Below are 12881 nucleotides of genomic sequence, written 5' to 3' on the forward strand. Positions count from 1 at the left end.
AGTGCCTGTTGGTCCGGCACAGGGCATGGGCTGCGCTGCAGAGATGCTGAGGGCAGACCCCATCCCCTGGGGCCATAGGGTTGTTTGGATCAGAAACCCATCTGTGATGCTCATGTTTGTTTCCTCGGGGAGCTTTGCGCTCTCTGTGCTGCCCTGGGCCAGTTGCAGCCCACGGGGGTCACAATTTTAGGAGAGTGTCTTGAGGAGACACAGCAAAGTGCTCCCTCTCTCGGTGCTTCTGCCCTGGCCCGTAGTGCTGGTGAGGATGGAGTCTCATTGGACACCCCTCATCCCACATCACCACATTGGCTGGGTGAAGGACCATTACCATGTTGGCTGGGTGAAGGGCCATCACTACGTTGGCTGGGTAAAGGACCATTTTTAGCGCAAAGGGAGAACAAGCCTGAAGTAATTCTCAGTCTCTACAAAAGGGGACCCAGAAAAAACCCTTCTGTATCCATTATCATCCTCCTGCCCCCTGACCCCTGCCCAGGCCCAGCTGGGATGCACTCCATGGGGCTGGGGGCTGCCCCTCACCACCACCTCCCTCCTGCAGCAGGATCCTCACTGCCTCCGTGCCTGCTTTCGCCTCCCCCGAGGTGCTGCTCCCCTCCCTCCGCCTTGGCGACAGCTCTGATTTCACTGTGACAGCCGCAGTTTGGCCAGAGCAGAGGGAGATGGGCAATGGTCAAAGCAGGACAGCCCCACCGATGAGAAAGCCACCCCAGGGAAGGTGGGGAAAGCTTTGCAGAGCTGCTTCAGGTAAGGTGGGATTGGAGCCCAACAGCAGCCTCCCAGCACTAGGAAAGCACAAACCCAGAAGAAGCAAAGCTTTGGCCTGAGAGGAGAGCCCAGGAGAGGAGAATGTCTTGAGTGAAAGCAGGCTACCCAGCGAAGAAGAAGAAAGAGGTTTGCAGAACAAACCTGCCATATTTTCAAAGGTGAGTGTTGCTGGGGCATTGCTACGGGAGTCACACTCCTGATACCTCACCCAAGTCTTGTCCAAATCCTCCATGAAGCCGTTCTCGTGGGACCTGGAAGCACAAAGAGACACAGAGGAGTCACTGGGGACCAGCCACAGGCAGCTGGAGCACGTGCTCCATCCTAGAGCATTCAAGAGCTCGATCTGCTCTTGTCTGCAGCTTACAAACACACAAACTGATGGTGTGTGTGCATGCATGGCTGACTGCATGTGTGTGCACACACGTATGCATGTAGAGCTTTTGCATAGAGAAAGCGTGTGGCCTATCTGCAGTGGCTGCCTGCACTGTATGTGTTTGCATTTTGCCCTGCATGCAGCCACGATCCACATGCACGGGAGCACCCAGAGCTGCCTGGTGCCACTTCCCTGTGTTTGAGAGATGGAAAACTGGCTGGCTGCTGTCAAAAAGAGCCTCATGCAAGCTTGGTTCGCAAGGAGAGGGATGGAGCTGACTGCTGTAAGCCGTGCCTGGAGAGAGGTTGCAGGGAGCTGACACGAGCTGTGTCTTCCAGTGCCCTCCTGCATGTTCTCCCCTTCCCAGAGCCACTTGGGAGCTCAGACAGGACCCCAGTCCTGACTGGTGATCACCGGCACCCCTAGATCAGGGGCAAAACTTCTGCCTGGCAGCTCCGCCTGTGCATGGTGAGGGCTGGGACTCCCCAGCAACTTGGTGTCACTTGGGGGGAAGCAAACCGCATCCCTGCAGTGCCCATTCCTGCCTGCACAGCTGCTGGATGGAGGTGGGCACAGAGCGCACATCCCACCACAGGTCTCCCTGTGCCTTCCTCCCTCTTGTTCCTGGCACATCCCCCTGCCCTCTTGGCCACCTGCACCTCTTGGGCTTCCCCATCCTCTCCCAGCAGGACACCAAGGACTCCTGCTGCCCCTCCAAGCTTCTCACATTGTTGTCCTAAGTCCCTTCTGTCTCGCTGCTACCCATCCCCATAGTAAGACCACCCTACAGACAGGGTCCCGTGGCTGCTTATGTTACCCCGGCTCCTGCTTGTATCTTCTCATTCCTGCCTATCCTCTCTCTGAGGCCTTTCATCTTCACATCTCGGGCAGGACCATGGTGGCTCCTGACCCTTGCCTCTCCTTAAAATTAATCTCCCTCCACTTGCTGCTTCCCAGCTGCCCGTTACTCCATCACCACATTCCTCTGGCTGCAGTGAGTGTGGCATTTCTGAACTCATGCAACGAAATCCCATTTTATCCATAATATCAGATCAACTTGCAGCACCCTACAATGCAGGCTAATGCTGGTATAAAGCCTTAGCTGGACTCAGCAGGAGTCCTGATGTATCTCTGCCTAAATGGAATAGTCAGAATTGGAAGAAAACCCCTGGAACATCAAGCCAGGGCAGTGCAGTGCCAGGCTGAGCTCGCAGGGACCAGTGGGGAAGTGGGAGCACCCTGCCACTGCTCACAAGGACCTGGTGCTGGGTGGCCTCAGGGCTGCTCTTTGCCAGCTTTGCCTGTGGTCCAGCATGGCTCCTGCTGCCTGCCCTGCTCTGCTCTGCCCCCCTCACCACCTCCATCCTGCTTCCCCAGCCCTGCAAGCAGAGCTGGGATGTGGGTGCCCACCCTGGTTGCTCAGGCACATTCCCTTCACCAGGAGGGACAGGGCAGCCACCAGAGCCGCTGTCCCTGCAGAGGGTTTGGAGAGGGGTAGCAGTGTCTGACACAGGGCTACTTGCGTGCTAACACATGCAGCATGCGGGGCAAGCCCCATGCCAAGAGCTGGGTACAGACTTGAGGATGGCCAGGGAGACGTTCTGCTTCCATGGGCTGTCCTTGCGCATCCCGATCCCGAAGCCGGAGCGGAAGAAAAGCTCCCCCGTTGTCACCAGGTCACACTTCTGGGAGGCTTCAAACTCCAGCACCGCTGAGTCCCAGATGAAGGCATGGAGCTTGCTGGGCAGAGAGAGGACAGGCAGGTAAGGTTGTGCCTGCAGTCACTGTGGGAGCAGTGAGAGTGCTCCCAGCCCTGATTTAAGCCCAGATTAGCATCACCCTCTTGCATCAGGGGTGACAAAGAGTGCCTCCTTTCGCTGGGAGGCAAAAGGCTTGGCAGCATTTTGGAGGAGGAGTATGAGGGTTTTACAGGGGATCCAAAGTCATCCAGCCTGGCACAGAAGCAAGCACAGAGGCCAGAAAGGGAGGCCATGGGCAAGGACAGGTCTCTGACTGTGCCTTTCCCCACAACGACCTTGTGCTCTCCATCCAGAGACATGGTACGCACTAGAACTAGGAAGATCCCACACAGCACCAAGTGTTCAGGTCCTGTCAAGCCATGCTTTGGCTACAACTCCCTCCAGGTTTGCATCAGCCCTTCTCATCCCACACAACCGCAGCTCCCTGGACCTCTTCCCAGCATGGCCAGGCAAAATGCTGGCCCCACTCACTTGTCCCTCACTGCCTGGATGGCCTCAGCAGCGCTCTCGTAGTTATGCTTCTCCATGTGCCGGTACATGGTGCTCAGCTCCACCTGCCGTCGGAAGTAGATGTCCACCGAGCTCTGCTTCACCGTGGCATAGATGAACTTATCTGAGGGGTTGCGCAGCTGAAAGGCAAGGACAGGGCTCCTGTTTCTTCTGTCCTTCATCAACCAAACTGCCTCACCCCAAAACTGTGCTTCCTAATTTCCTATCTCCTTTGGGGACCTGTTTCCCAGCAAAGACCTTGATCTCAGTGGAGCTGAAGATGCCATGGGGCAGTGGATGGCATGGGGCAGTGGATGCCACAGGGCACTGAATGCTCTGGGACCACAGTGGTGAGACAAGAGATGCCACAGAGCAGGGACATTGTGGCATTGAGGATGCAGGAGGCCTATGGATGCCATAGGGCTGGCAGTGCTGTGGGAGGAGGACGCAATAGAGTGTGGGATGCTGTGGGTCAGCACTGCTGTGGAGCATATTCCTGCGTGCCTGTGCTGATAAGTTGTGGCTGTACCCTTGCCAGAGCAGGAAATGCGTTCGAGGCATTCTGGTATCTTCTGAGAGTATTGACGGCACCGCTGGGACAGTTTCATTAGCTATAACTCATCCATAATGAATCGCTTCCTCGTTGGTTAGTGCAGGCTCTCCAGGAACTGGCAGGCAGCTTAGCTGGGTACGTGCTATTCCTGGACAATTATTTTCCTGCTGATCCCTTCCCGTGTCTGTCCATTCCCACCCAGCACAGGGTCTCAGACCCACCAACATCAGCCCCATTCAGAGACTCCCAGGGCTCAACCCCCTGGCACAGACCCACAGCTACGTTAAAGGAGGGCTCTGCATACTGCAGACCACATTATATGAGTCAGGAGATACCCACTGGAGGCACCTCTGCTCAGAGGCAGGCAGGTGGGGAGAAAGCAAGTGAGGGGTTGTTACCCGGGGGTCGTTGATGCCCGTAATTCTCTCCTCAGGCCGGTCTAACACCAAGAAGGCTGCCAGGTTGGCAGTGTATGAAGCCACAATGATCATAGCAAAGCCAGCCCACACCATGCCAAGAATACGGGCAGAGAAACTCCGGGGAGCACCTGGAGGGAGAGAGGAGAGATGAGATTGGCACAACAAGGGCTTGACTTGGCCACCAAAGCTAGGTCCATCCCACATGAAATCAATGGCAGCTACAGATGTGCACCATCTCGCTGCTGACAGCTCTGCAAGAGCTTCTGCGCTGCCCAAACCAAGGAACCCAGCTCCTTCCAGAGCATGATGTGCCTCACTCTGATGTATGGGTAATCCTGGGTAGGAGAAGCAGCCCAAGAAAGACCCATTTCCCACCAGTGATGGTCTGCACAAGTGCCATAGGCGTGACACCTTCCCATCACCAAATCTCCTGCCAGCCTGCTCCAGGGAAGGCTCAGGGAATGAGGTTCCTCCAGGGCATCAGCTCTACCGTGGAGGGAGTCAGTGGAAGAGGACACTTGTCCCCCCAGCTCAGGGATGGGGCCGCAGGGCAGAGCAGTCCCAGTGCATGTGGAGATGCACCTTCTCCAATGCCAGAGTTCAGCAAGACTCCCCAGGAGAACCACATGGCCGAGGACAGGGTCAGGGCATCTTCCTCCTCCTCCTCGCTGTTCACTTTGAACCGGCCAAACGGGCTGGAAAACAAGAATCATTTCTCATATCCCTTATTCTGGTTCCCAGGGCAATCCACTGTGCCATAAATGTCCTGACGCTGTCTTACACCACTTGTCTCTACAGAATGTGCCTATGCCCTAAACAGCTTTGCATGTGTCGTCTGCATGCAGCCCTGCCCAGATGATGCTGGTGCTGGTCCCATCACGCTGCTCTCCAGGCCAGAAAGATCATCTAATCCTGACCAGCTCAAGCCTCTCCCACTGTGACATGGACCACAGAAGCTTCCAGGCACAGGACTGAGGTGGGGACAGGCTCCCTGCCCTTCAGAGGAGCTGTCTTGGTGCCAAAGAAGGGGACAAACTCAGAGCCCAGGAGCCGACTTTGCCCTTGGTTGGACATCAGCATGGCACCTGGTCTGACAGGCATGTTTACACATATCCAAGCGCCAGGTACCCCACACATCCATATCTCTCAGCTTAGAAGCAGACAGAGAAATGAGGAGCCAGTGTTTAGCTCCTGTGAGAGCCTCTCGAAGGGCTGCAGGGCTGTGCCTGAGCAAGACACTCCAGGGACCAGGGATGGTTCCCAGGAGCATCCTCCCTTGTCCCCTCCAGCCCTTGGGTGACCCAAAGCGCGCTCACCTGAATCGGTCTAAGAGGTACAACATCACTGCCACCACGTGCACAGAGAGCCCCACCAGCAGCCACAGCGTGCTTTGGAAAGGCTGCATGAACGAGTCCAAGGTGCTGCGGGGGATTTCCTAGCACAGAGGAGAGAGGTGAGCAGCACTGGCACCCATTGTGCCTGCATCCAGCCCATCCGACTGCACTCAGGAGCGCCCTGCCCTACTCTGAGCTCCTCCTGCTCTGCCACATTGGGAAAGCTGAGGCTGGAATCCCACAGCAAAGGGTGGGATTGGCAGCCATGCCCTGGGGTGGGCTGCAGTGGGTGAGCAAGGACATGGTGCAGCATGCACATGTCTGCAAGCTGAGGAGCAAGGGGCACCTCCCCTGTTCTACAAAACATCTCATCCCAGCCCATACCTTCTTCACAAGAATGGTGAGGCCCTGGTACTTGAAGGGCTTGGAGAACTCAATGTATTGTGCCCGCTCGTTGTTGATAGTGAGGGGAGCCACAATCATGTCTGCTTGGCCACTCAGCAGCTCACCCATCATCCCGTTCCACTCCTTCTTGTTGCTGTTGTTAACCTGCCAGGGAGCCAACATAGGATCAGCCCAACGCCCTGGCACCTGCTCCCCATAGCCAGGACCCCTAAACTCATGGCACCGTCCTCCCCTTCCACCCTTCCTCTGGAGAAGGGACTGGGGGTGTTCCAATACACACAATACAGGCAAAGAGATATCACAGGCTGTGCAAACTCACCCGCTCTTGGGTACCAAATTTACCATCAGCCACCAGGTGAACCTCGTAGGTGAAGTTCATCACCCCTGCCAGCCGGATGAGCAGGTCGATGCAGAACCCGTAGCAGCACAGTGCCACTGTGGGGCGGCCTGTAGGCAGGAGAGAATGGGGGTGACAAGTGGAGGCAGGTCCCTTTGCCAGGGACCCATGGTTGTACCAGCAAGAGCAGCCACCTGCATGGCTCTGGTTTCATACAAGATGTAATTACATTATGCAGGCAGGGCCATTTGCCTTGACCACCATCTCCCACTCCCTCCATCGCCTATGGGTGCTGCCAAGCCAGGACAAGGGATTCTCATTCCTTTGCTGTGTCCCAGTGAGGTGGGCTGAGAGTTGGTGCCAGTGACCCACTGCAGAGGTCAGAGGGGCTTGGTGCATGGAGGCTGTGCTAGGGGACCACTGGCATGAACCCATTTGGTTCAACACAGCACAAAAACCAGCTCAGGGCTGGGGGGAAGCTGTGCTCAGGAGAGCGATGGGCTACAATGGTGCACATGGAATTGGGAAGTCTGGCATTGCTAAGAGTCTCCCACTCCCACCAGGTGCTTGCTCCTGACCCTGAAACAGGCTTGCCATAACAAAATGGTTTGAAACCGGTGGTGGTAGTACCCGTGCAATAACTGCTAATGTGCCTCTGGGTTCTCTCTTCTGCTCGAGGTCAAACCAAAGAGAATTGAAGTATGAACAGAAACATGGGATGGAATCCCCAAAACCAGCCCTGGAGCTCACCCGGGAGAGAGAGGATGGGAAAGTCATCTGTTGGGGTCATAAACCTGAGTCCCAGTGCCCAGTCACTGCGCAGCAGTACTGTGGGGCTGAGCTGATGGGGTGTTTGGGGGCTGAATGTGCTGTCACCTTTCTGCTCATCATCGTCTGGGCCTCCTGTGTGACTGAACACCCTCCCTGGGACCCTTTTATGGGAAAGGAGCCTTCATCATCTGGATGGGCTGGGAAAGCCACTGTGCTCACACCAGACTGAGTTACCTGGGATGGTCTCATTGGGTCCAGTGCAAAAGACCTTTTTCACAGGATCTCCATTGATGGTGAATTCCTCCCTGCACGTCCCATCTGCTTGTGTGGGCTTCACATACACAAAGGGCTCTTGGTGGATGGTCACGATCTGCAAGGTGAAGCACAACACCTGCTTGTCTCTGTTCTCCTCCAGAGCAATGCTCCTGTGGGCGGGGAACTGAGATGCCCTCTCTATGAAAGCGAGGCCAAAATGTGATAGTGCCCTCCTCAGCTGCCATCTCAGCACATGAGACCATGTGGCCCAGCAGCAGGCCCTGGCTTTGGCATGGAAACATTTGCTTTTGCTATAACCAGGATCAATAACAACCATATCAGCATCCTCCTCGTGTGGCATTTTCACCTTGGCCTCAAAGCCTTTCACACCCCTCTCCTTAATGGGAGGCAGATGAAAGCCACCACATAGCCAGGATTAGTGCCCTGAATGGTGCTCTAGACACTGTCACACTGCCTCAAGCTGAAGCAGATATTACAGTCCTGCCCTGAACCTTTCCAGTAAAGCAGTGTCCCAACATATCTGCTCCACCTTTGCAGGAATAAGAGCTCATTGCCAGTGGGGATGTGTGATTTCCCATGCTGGACAGTAGGACAAATAAATGGTCATACTGGTAAGACCAGCCTGCCCAGGATCCAGTCACTGAAGTGGCTACACTTAAGGGAAAGGCATGAGGAGCAAAGCAAGAGTGGAGGGACCTCCTCCCTGTGAGACCTTCAGCTTCTGGCCATCAGCTCTTCAGGGATTTCCTGACTTAACACTGCAGCCACCAGCCCTTCCACCCTCCGCTGGTTTGTTTAATCTCCTTTGGAACCTGTTTCCTTGTGCCTCTGCACTGTTGAGAAGCAGCAGCTCCAAAACTGAACTGTGCCTCGGCCAAAGGAGCCCAGTCTTGTATTTTCTGCAAACCTGTGCCAGGTGCTCTCAGGCTCCCAAGCCATGAGGAATGGTGAACACCTGATCCCTCCATCCCTTCCCTGCCGTTCTCTATCATATCCTCCTCCCAGCTGTCTCTTTCCAAACCAAAGGATGTCGCCACCGTATCTCATTTGTGTCCAGCTGGCAGCTGTGCTGTAGCTCTGGACACCCTCCAGCACCTTCTCCAAGTTAGAATCATAGAATCATAGAATGGTTTGGGTTGGAAATGAACTGAAGATCATCCAGTCCCAACCCCCTGCCATGGGTAGGAACACCTCATATTAGACCATATTGCCCAAGGCTCTGTCCAGCCTGGCCTTGAACCCCGACAGGGATGGGGCATTCACCATAGGCAACCTGTGCCTGCGCCTCACCTCCCTCACAGTAAAGAATTTCATCCTTATATCTAACCTGAACTTCCCCTGCTTAAGTTTAAACCCATCATCCCTTGTCCTATGGCAACAGCCTGTGATGAAGAGTCCCTCTCTGGTATCCTGGTAGGCCCCCTTCAGATACTGCAAGGCTGCTATGAGGTCTCCACTATATGAGTTCTGCTACATCCTCTCCGGGACAGTCGATGCTCTGGGTTTGCAAATGTCACTGATAGCTTCAGAGGCAGTGGAAATGGGAGGCAGATAAAGTCACAGCCCTGCACGCAGAGAGCTGAGGAGACCTTCCACACCTACTGCCACTTGCTGTTACCTTCAACTTGGTTGACATCTGATAGCCTTGAGGTTTCTCTGTTTCTCCCCCTGGCCAGATAATCTTCCTGTCATTGGTCAAGACCTGTGATCAGTCCCAGAGGAAGGAGATAGATGTGAGGCCATAGGTAGACACCCAGCGCGCACACCCCTCCTACCCAACCTGCCCAGGCCTGTACGTACATGGCTGCCATTGTAAATCCCAACTTGGACCAGTTTCCGATTCTGCAGGTTCATGATGCTATAGTTGGCAAACTTTCTGTCCCCATCCTCGTTGAACTCCACCCGGCCAGTGACACCCTCCGAGTACTTGGAGGACATCAACACCCTATGGAGAGAATCACAGTGGGGCCAAGCTAGAAATTCTGGTGTAGGCACCTAAGAAGGCATCAGAAAGGTAAATGCTGTCTTTCAGTTGCCTGCCATATACCCACTACTCTATAGGAGTCCAGTTAGGGCTACCCGTGATCTGTTCATAGACCTGTGGCCATTCCCTCCTGGTGGATGAAGTCAGTTTCCTGAATGTTGCTCTAACATACCTGTTGTCCCTGCCCCTTGTTTTCCACCAGATCAGTCCTATTCCATTAAGGAATGATTTGTCCCACAGCACCCAAGGACACCTTCTCCTGGGAGTCCCTTGGGAGCTATGTCCATGCCACCCCTCCTGTTACTTCTTTCTGGCACCAGCCCGTCACAGCCTGGGAAGTGCCCCAGGCATGCACACACACCAGCAAGGGGAGAACCAGTCCCCAAACCCTGGAAAGACAATAGTGAAGACACAGAATTACCCGAGCCACTTGCAGTGCACCATAGAGAACAGATTTGAACAACTCACGCCAAATATTGTGTTGCTGCAACGAATGCCAGAAATGCTTCTAAAATAATCCTCAGGCTTTGCAGATCCCATGCTCAACAGAACCCAGACTTACAGAAAGGGCATCCCACAGACACCACGATGATGTCTGCAGTGAGCAATCACTGGCATGAGTTCCCACTGCCAACAGCAGCACCCCGGTACCGGGTTGCAGCCCTCCACACAGGAGCCATGCTGCAAAGTCAACTGCTGCTTTACCCAGACCCAGCCTGCAGAAGAGGTTGTTGTGACTCCAGCACCTGCAGTGATGCGGCATAAAACCCCACACAGAACAAGGACTGGGTTCTGGGAAGCACATGCAGCCTCTGCTGATCACACTGCCTACGGCAGCAGGATCCAACACACGCATGCTCTGATCTTCTGAGACCTCAGCACCCAAAACCACAGCACCACTGTTTGCTACAGCAGAGAGCAGCCTGTCCCATGCATGGAGATCTCTTGCCCCCAAATTTTGCTTTGCATCACACTGACCTGTGCCTCAGCCCTGAAATGTTCAGCAAGAAATGTGTCTGCAGCACTGAGCAGCATCTGTCTCAGCAGCATCCCCCTACCCTGATGCGGCAGAAACCCCCATTCTCCCCTCTTCTACCTACAGAACTGAGATCCAGCCTGGAGGAGACGCTGGCCCCCAGATCTCTTCCTTCTAGAGCTGTCTTTGCCCACATAGATGCCAGCTCCCCTAGCGTTGCCCAGGAGAGCACAGGTTTGCCATGGATCAAACTGGTGCCAGGCACCAGGATGATGCTTGAACAAACTGGGGCCAATAGCTCAGCCCATGCCTCAGCCCATGTCCTAGTTTTCCAAGGAGAGATGTAGCCTTCACATCAAATCATGCAGTAAAGTCCAAGCAGTCCTGTGCCACATGCCCCAAAGATTTAGTGTCATATACACTGAACAAGGCTTTCATGTTGCCCTCCTGCATCTTTTCCACATGCTCCCACCTTTTCCAGCTCTCCCCCAGGGGGTCCTCTGCTCCCTCCAGCAGGACCCCTTCTCAAATACCTCTTGAAAAGGGGTCCCGTCTTCCAGATGTTGGTATTGCCTACGCAGCCCCGCGGTGGGTCTGTGATGTTCTCCTTCTCAAACAAGTCATGCACGGCCTGGGCCACCACTGCGACAGCATCACTGATGTGGGCTGACTCGTTCTTCCCATTGATGAGCTGCAAACCGATCACTCCTGACGCAAGTAGAAGGGAGGAGGCAGGTCAGCACACATGGGTGCACGGGCTGCTCCAGCGTTACTCTCATGCACAGGGCTTAGAGACCAGCAAGCACATGGTTACGGGGTGAGGACCCCTTGGATGTAGCTGGGCAGTTTCCTGAGCTTTAACCAGGGGAAGTGGCTGTAGCAGTGCTGGAATGCCTGCAGGAGGGGGACTGGGACAGCTACATGGACACGCTGTGCTCCATCCCCATTGTGCCCAAGTCTTTCCTCTAGGTGATGGTCAGCTTGCAAAGCCCCAGTGAGCTGGATTTCGAGCATGGCAGTGTGGCCAAGGATGCTGGACTGCTGTGGGCAAGGGAAGCAGACAGCAACGTGTGGGACCCTCCCCTCACTTGGGACCACCATGGCATCGCGTTCCCCAGCCCCAGGGGTCCCCAGGAGGGCTGTGCCACTCATCCTGGCCCGGCTGGCAGTGGGACAGGCTCCTCTGGCCGGTGCCTACCGTCAGGGGCGTAACGCAGGGCATTGCCTGATATCTCCCGTTCCCCCACCAGCCACACGTAGCCGGAGCCCGTCATATTGAGCATGGCTGCTGATCTGTACACCATGGCTGCATCATCCTCACTGCAACGAGAAGGGAATGGCAATGTGGCTTCAGGTGCTGGATGGCCCCTTTGCTCCTGTATTCACCCTAATGGGGTGGCAGTGCCAGGGAAAGCACATCCCCTCCAGGCAGCCTCCTTTGCTAACTGCTTCTCTTGGGCAACGGCTGATTCCTTGATGCAATGGGAATCTTTCTCTCCACTTCGTCTAATCCCACAGCACCCAGCACTGCTGAGCATCTGCAAGTCTGGCCCGTTCCTTATTGTTCACCACCTACAGGCACAGGGTCGATAAGACTCCCCTCCAAAGGTGCATTGGGATGACCAGTAACTACTGCTGCCTCTGCAACTGCCAACATTTTGCAGAACAGCCCAGACATCTCCACCATGCTCATGATTGCAACCTCCCTGGCCAGCAGCATCCAGCACCCACCTGCTTTATGTAGGGTTCCTTTCACGCTCTCCCCGAGGACGACAAGCCCCAGATCTGCACTGCCTGCAGCGCTGGGCAGCGTTGCAAAGGGGAGAGTGAGGACATCAGAGCAGGGAGGGGTAGGGGCAGCTCTGCCTTACCTGGCAGAGAGGATGATGACTCGAGCCTCCAGCTCCTTTGCCTCCAGCAGCAGCGATGTCACATTTTTGGTTCCCGGGTCAAACTGAAGCACTTTCTCAGCCTGTGATTGGTGTGAGCAAAGCTGGTTAGTGCGGGAGCCCCAGGACTGCTTGTGAGAGCCATGCTATCTAGAAAAGGGTCAAGAGAATTCATTAAACTGCACAAAAGTCTGATCTATAAGGTTGGTTATAGCTATTTTTCTTTTTTTTTTTTTTTTTTCCTTTTCTTTTCTTTCTTTTCTTTCTTTCCTTCCTTTCTTTCTCTTTTAAGGTTTTGACTTTTTGGTTTTGGTTTCATTTTTTTTTGCACTGTGCATGCAAACTGAAGTCAATCAAGACCCAAAAAGAGGCGTGCATTGTACAGGAAAGAGAAAAAGGCTTTGAAATGCAATTGAAAACTCAAACGAGTGTTGTTTTTCAAAAACATGGGAAATGACACAAAAAAAACCATATTGCACAGGGTTAACCTTTGGGAGTAGAAGTGAGCAACTTACACCAAGGAACCGTTTCC

The 12881-nt window shown here is 54.5% G+C and overlaps 1 protein-coding gene across 5 annotated transcripts in view; it reads right to left on the reverse strand.

Annotated features, from left to right (window-relative positions):
• GRIN1 (glutamate ionotropic receptor NMDA type subunit 1) overlaps positions 1-12881 on the reverse strand; it is a gene marked incomplete at both ends in the record, with an annotated part of 37439 nt that overhangs the window by 9176 nt on the left and 15382 nt on the right. For 4 of the 5 annotated variants that reach the window (XM_080630824.1, XM_080630823.1, XM_080630822.1 and 1 more), the window contains 14 exons: positions 925-1034; positions 2735-2896; positions 3388-3545; positions 4357-4505; positions 4960-5072; positions 5694-5812; positions 6096-6260; positions 6436-6563; positions 7444-7594; positions 9119-9202; positions 9301-9445; positions 10994-11168; positions 11659-11780; positions 12332-12432. In XM_080630824.1, the coding sequence (XP_080486950.1) occupies positions 925-1034; positions 2735-2896; positions 3388-3545; positions 4357-4505; positions 4960-5072; positions 5694-5812; positions 6096-6260; positions 6436-6563; positions 7444-7594; positions 9119-9202; positions 9301-9445; positions 10994-11168; positions 11659-11780; positions 12332-12432 (1882 nt within the window). The remainder of the gene's footprint in view (positions 1-924; positions 1035-2734; positions 2897-3387; positions 3546-4356; positions 4506-4959; positions 5073-5693; positions 5813-6095; positions 6261-6435; positions 6564-7443; positions 7595-9118; positions 9203-9300; positions 9446-10993; positions 11169-11658; positions 11781-12331; positions 12433-12881) is intronic. The other variant, XM_080630820.1, reaches the window with a different exon arrangement.

Source organism: Psittacula echo, assembly GCF_963264785.1.
Source record: "Psittacula echo genome assembly, chromosome: 16".
Classification (NCBI taxonomy): domain Eukaryota; kingdom Metazoa; phylum Chordata; class Aves; order Psittaciformes; family Psittacidae; genus Psittacula; species Psittacula echo.